Raw genomic sequence first — 5,642 nt, forward strand, 5'->3', positions numbered from 1 at the left:
TGTTCAAGACCTGAAAACATTAGAGAAACATGGCATCTTCATAGAGCGGTTAGGAGAATGTGTATTGGGAACTGTTCTCTGTGTGTCTGCTGATAACCTTGGTGCCCATACCTTGGCAGGATTCCAAGAGAGTTTCATTGTGGAACACCCCTGTCGCTTCTGTATGCTGAAGAAGAGTGAAATCCAACAAAGAGAGGTACGGACAGGAGCATTTGAATCCAGGACCAAGCTAAATCACGACAGGCAAGTTGAAGTTTTAAAAGATCAGAGTTTGGTTAAACAATATGGTGTGAAAGGTAGTTGTGTCTTCAGAGAGCTAGACTATTTTCACACTGATGCATGATCTCTTAGAGGGTGTCATACCCGTTGAAATGGCAGTGTCTTAATGATTTGATTAACAAAAAGTACATTACTCTTGACTACTTAAACAGAAAAATCAAGCAGTGTCCATACAAATTCATGGACAAGACTGATCAGCCTCAAACTATTCCAGTTGCCTTTGCCTCTAGAGGCACAATTGGTGGTAATGGGTATGAAAATTGGGCACTTCTAAGACTTCTTCCCCTCATGATTGGATTTGATATCCCAGAGAACGATCCATCATGGGAGATTTTAATGCTTTTGAAAGACATTTTGGAACTGGTGACGTCCTTCAGATTCACTGTGGAAACTATTGATTTCCTTGCGGATAAAATTTCAGAGCACAGAGGTTTGCTTTTAACAGCATTTCCTCATTTTGCATTGCGTCCCAAACACCATTACATTGAACATTACCCACAACTTATACGAATGTATGGGCCTTTAAGAGATGTCTGGACAATGCGTTTTGAAGGCAAACTTAAGTTCTTCAAGCAAATCATTCGTGACACAAAGAATTTCAAAAATGTCCCTCAAACTCTGGCAGTCCGGCATCAAAGAATGATGGCGTACCACATGGATTCATTTTCTTTTTTCAAACCTTCTGTTCAGATGGAAAAAGTTGCAGTTACACCGATTTCATCTTTTCCTGAGAATGTTCAGAATGTTCTTCAGAACAACTTTGGTGCTCAAAGCACTGTCCTTGTTACATCCTCAGTATGCATTGATGGCATTAAGTACTGTCCAGATGTAGTCGTTTCTGTTGGCTCCTGTTCAGGTCTTCCTGATTTCAGGCAAATTGTTAAAATTGTAGTCATCAACACAGAAGTTTTGTTTGTGTGCAAAGAGCAGACAGCGTGGTACACCGAGCATCTGCGTTCCTATGAATTGTCCAGCCATGTACCACTTATGTCAGTCATTAAGCTGTCTGATTTGAATGACTTGTTTCCACTGCCAACCTACAAAATACAGGGCAGGACATTTGTTACAATTAAACATTTCATCTTGTGCTGAATATTGTCTTGGGTCTAATACTGAAAATTGTGGAACGTGTCAATCATTTTTCTCAAATTATTTTTAGGTCCACATGACAATGGAGATGAGAACTGTTTTAAGAGTTATTGTGACTGACCATGACATTCACAAGGTCACGCTTCCTAGCAAACCACAAACCCTGGACTCCCTGATTGAACAGCTTGGGCAGCATCTTGATCTTCCATACACGTTCTCTCTTCAGTATGAAGACGCTGATTTTAACAATGCACTTGTTAACCTTACTGACATTGCAGATTTACCTGAAAAGCCGACTTTGAAGGTAATCTCTCTCGTGACATCACCTACACCAGGCCAGGCCGACACCGACATTATTTCTGTTACCTCTCAAGAAGAGTCACCTCTTACACGCCAGGATCCATGGCCAGAAACATTTGAAATTCCCAGCTTTTCCGTGGATGTGGAATATAGACTGCGCCAGGGAAACCTCTTGTTTATGAGAGATAAGACATACTTGAAAGTTCCCAGGGACATGAAACATGAAGTGCTTGAAAAGCTTGCTGAGGCTATGTACAAATTTAAAGCATATCCCCGTGAAGTAGATTTCAATGATGTTGCATCGGCACTTGTCAAAAAACATCCATGCCTTTTTGAACCAGGCTCCTCCACTGGATGGAACGGATGGAAAAACAGTATAAAGTTTAAAATGGGTAATTACAGGAGCAAACTACGGAGAGCTGGATGCACCGATGTTCTTGTTAATTCAATGAAAAGAGGGAGCCAAGATTCTCCAAGAAATGTCAAGAAACCCAAACGATTCGAGATCAATTTTCTACCCAATATGCCTTCTGGTGAAAGTGAAAGCAGCATGGAATCAAAACGATTAGAAATTGTGGAGGAGATGAAGAAACGACATCCGAGTTCTACACTGATAGCACAGTACATGGACACAACCTTTTCGCTAAGAAGAAAAGAGTTGGTTGAAAAGGAGCCTTCAGTAAAAGAGACTTTAGAAAGATGGCCAGCACTCTTCAGGGAAAGTCAGGTAATTAAGACACATTTTATCTAGGGCATGTAAAAATGTTTTAAGTCTAAATGTTTCTTTGGTTCTCCTCTTTTTGCAGATTATTGCAGAGTTCAACTGGATCACAATTAAAAACCTCAAGCAAGAATTCTTCTCAGCCCTAGATACACATACTTCTCGGTTTCTGGAAGTTTTCAAATCAAAGAAAGGCACAGCTGGAAAAAAGCTCTCGGAGTATCTAATGCAAATGAAGTCTGCAGTAAGGTGTTGTTTTTTTTTTTTTTTTAAAACAATAATGTAAGTCCATTTGTCAACTTTAAAGTGATCTGTTTTCACTGTTGATCTTGATGTTTTATGTATTATGTTAGAACATCACAGATGTCACTGCTCGACGGACAACAGTTCTCCGTGGTCTTGCTGTCCTTCTTGGGGAAGACACTACAGACTTCTTCAAAACATGCTTTGTAAGTATTCTTCTAATTTAATATCTGTAAAAAGTTCTACAAGAAAGATGTCCCAATTTTTGTCAGCATTATGTTTATTTAAGAGATCTTATATAAAGTACATAGAAGAGAAATAAAACGCAAGTAAAATATATACTTTAGTTTTTCATAACATTTTATCAAATAAATCTTAAATTGTGGGTGAAACTATTTTCAAACTATAAAAATCTCATAGAATAGTGTCTTAAATTTTTCCAATCCAACTACTCAGTGCAAAGAGGTCTCTATATATAGCCATTCCTTACCTATGTCCCGTTACAGTTTTAGCAGCATCCCTTCTCCACCCTATCGCCTCACTCTCTTCTGGTATAGACGGTTTCAGCAGTAATAACAAAAACAAACACTTTTCGACGACCAATAATCAGCAGTAAATAATAACTTAAACATTAAAAGGATAGGGAAAGGATCTCATTTTGTTACAAACCTGTATAAATTTCTTTGTTCTGATGAACACGAAGGAAGATATTTTAAGGAATGTTTGAAATCAAACCGATCATGGGATGGATGTAACTGTGTTACTAAAAATACATTGCTATTAAATGTTTCAATGATGCTTTTGCTGAAAAGGTCCAAATTATCACTGACAATTCTCACTGAAGCCCTGTTACAAATTTAAATGTTACTTCAAGAACTAGTAACAGCACCTTAAGCAGTTTACATTTTTAAAAGGAACATGCACTTCTTTGCGTTTGCAAGAATGTATTTTAATATTGCTTTTCTTTCTTTAGGACTGTGATATTGTTGCACCTCAAGTATCGATAGGAATTCTCACTGTGGTGCCAGAGGACAGCCTGATGTCTCCACAAGGTTTGCCATTGGAGGTCACTGATACAGCAATAATCTTGGAGGGTGTTATAGCAATGGATGGACTTGAGAATGTTCCACATGCCATGTGTCTTGTTTTTGGGCTGATCTATGCTTTAAACATGGAGTACCCTTCACAGCTTAAAAACACTTTTGAGTTCATTCAAAGGGTTTTTCTTTCCCTGGGGCACAAATCTCTCAAACCAAAACTGCAATCACTAAAAAAACTTACTGTTTTAATGTGCTTTTGTGTTTCTGATGGCAGAAACAAGACCATGTTACTGTAGGTCTGTTGTTGCATTTTTTTATTTTTTGAGTTTTAATCAGTCACCTGCCAACCTGGATACAAAACCAAAACTGATTCAACTAAAAGCTTTGTAGTCAAGAATTTGTCCAATATGTTTTTAATAGCAGAAAAGACTGTCTTAGGTCTATTGTTGCACCTTGGGTGTTTTATCCAGATTGATGGGTGACTGGGTATTAACTTGGGTATAAATCCTAGAAAAGCAAAATTGAAGTTGGTCAACTGTAATTTTGGTCAAGATTTGTTCTTTGTGTTTCTGATGGCAGAAACAAGAGTGTTGCAGTAGGTGTGTTAAATTTCTTGGCAGTTTTAATCAGATACCTGCCAACCTGGATGCAAAACCAAAACTTTTAGTCAAGATGTGTTAGTAATTACAGAAAGATTTAGTCTTGTTTCTATTGTTGCGATTTGAGTATTGTATCCAGGTTGATGGGTAACTGATTAAAACAAATCCCTATGCCCACAACTAAAAGAAAAAAAAAAAAACATCTGTTTTAATCAGATTTGAGCTGATGGCTGAAACAAGACTGTTGTTGTAGGTCTGTTGTTACACTTTGGGTGTCTCATTCTGGATACAAATCCTAGAAAAAGCAAAAAATGCTGTAATTCGAGTTTTATTTAGTAAACTGTCAGCCTGGATACAAAAACCAAAACTGCAGTAACAACTTGTTTTTTCTGTTTTTCATACGTTTGTAACAGCAGAAACAAGACTGTAGGTCTGTATTTGCATTTTGGGTGTTGTATCCAGGTTGATGGGTGACAAATCCCTATACCCACAACAAAAATGTGTTTTAATCATTTATCTGTGTTTGTAGTAACACAAATGTTTTATTGTAGGGTTGAATTATTATAATAAAATGATTGTTTTGACAACATAGTAAATTTTTTGCTTTACTCGTTTTTGTTAGTTTACCTGACTTAAAAATGTGAGGCAATCGGTTACCTTATATTTATTAGTAAAGTGAACACTAATAATAAGTTACCTCAACTAATGCTTTTTAGTCACCAGTACTTAATTGTACTTGGCAATTAAGTTTAGTCTACAAATACTATTAAGTTTTGCCAACTTAAAATGAAAACGTTTAGTTTACAAATACTTAGTTTTGCCAACTTAAAATTAATACTTTACTTAATGAATAAGTTTAGTTTACAAATACTATTTAGTTTTGCCAACTCAAAAGTAATACATTACTTATAAATTTAAGGCAATCGGTTTCCTCACTTTTTTAAGTTAACTCAACTTATTACGTTTTACAGTGTAGGAAGGAAGCTGTGATGTCTGCATCTTTATCAAAGACAACAAAGTGACTTTCCATGGGAATTAACGGGAATATATGGAAATAAACTAGGAATTTAAAAAAAAATGCAGAGTTGCCTATAATAAGGAACTTGCACACAGCACACTGCTTACTGGAGTGCCATTGAGGCCAAACCCCCTGCATGTACTCACATTCTTCCATAACATGCACAGTAACACTGTATTTTAGGGTCATTTAACTAGTTGCTTATCATCATGAATATTAATAGAATATAGGCTATTTATTAGTACTTATTAAGCACATATTAATGCCTTATTCTGCATTACCTTATTCTACATTCTTAATTGTAAAGCCATCATGAACTTGACCTCATTGTGAAGTCTCAACGTGTTTTCACT

The 5,642-nt window shown here is 36.6% G+C and overlaps 1 protein-coding gene across 2 annotated transcripts; it reads left to right on the forward strand.

Annotated features, from left to right (window-relative positions):
- The first annotated feature begins 420 nt into the window (after positions 1-420).
- On the forward strand, positions 421-4,091 carry LOC132843703 (uncharacterized). 2 transcript variants are annotated; one of them, XM_060867004.1, is made up of 4 exons: positions 421-2,395; positions 2,475-2,638; positions 2,743-2,838; positions 3,606-4,091. In XM_060867004.1, exons 1-4 carry the CDS (start codon positions 1,445-1,447, stop codon positions 3,637-3,639), a joined length of 1,245 nt encoding a protein of 414 aa, XP_060722987.1. In that variant the 5' UTR covers positions 421-1,444; the 3' UTR covers positions 3,640-4,091. The 2 variants fall into 2 exon arrangements, with proteins under 2 accessions (XP_060722987.1, XP_060722986.1); XM_060867003.1 differs by having other exon boundaries at positions 2,475-2,633; positions 3,606-4,090.
- The last annotated feature ends 1,551 nt before the right edge of the window (positions 4,092-5,642 follow it).

Source organism: Tachysurus vachellii, chromosome 1, assembly GCF_030014155.1.
Source record: "Tachysurus vachellii isolate PV-2020 chromosome 1, HZAU_Pvac_v1, whole genome shotgun sequence".
Taxonomy (NCBI): Eukaryota; Metazoa; Chordata; class Actinopteri; order Siluriformes; family Bagridae; genus Tachysurus; species Tachysurus vachellii.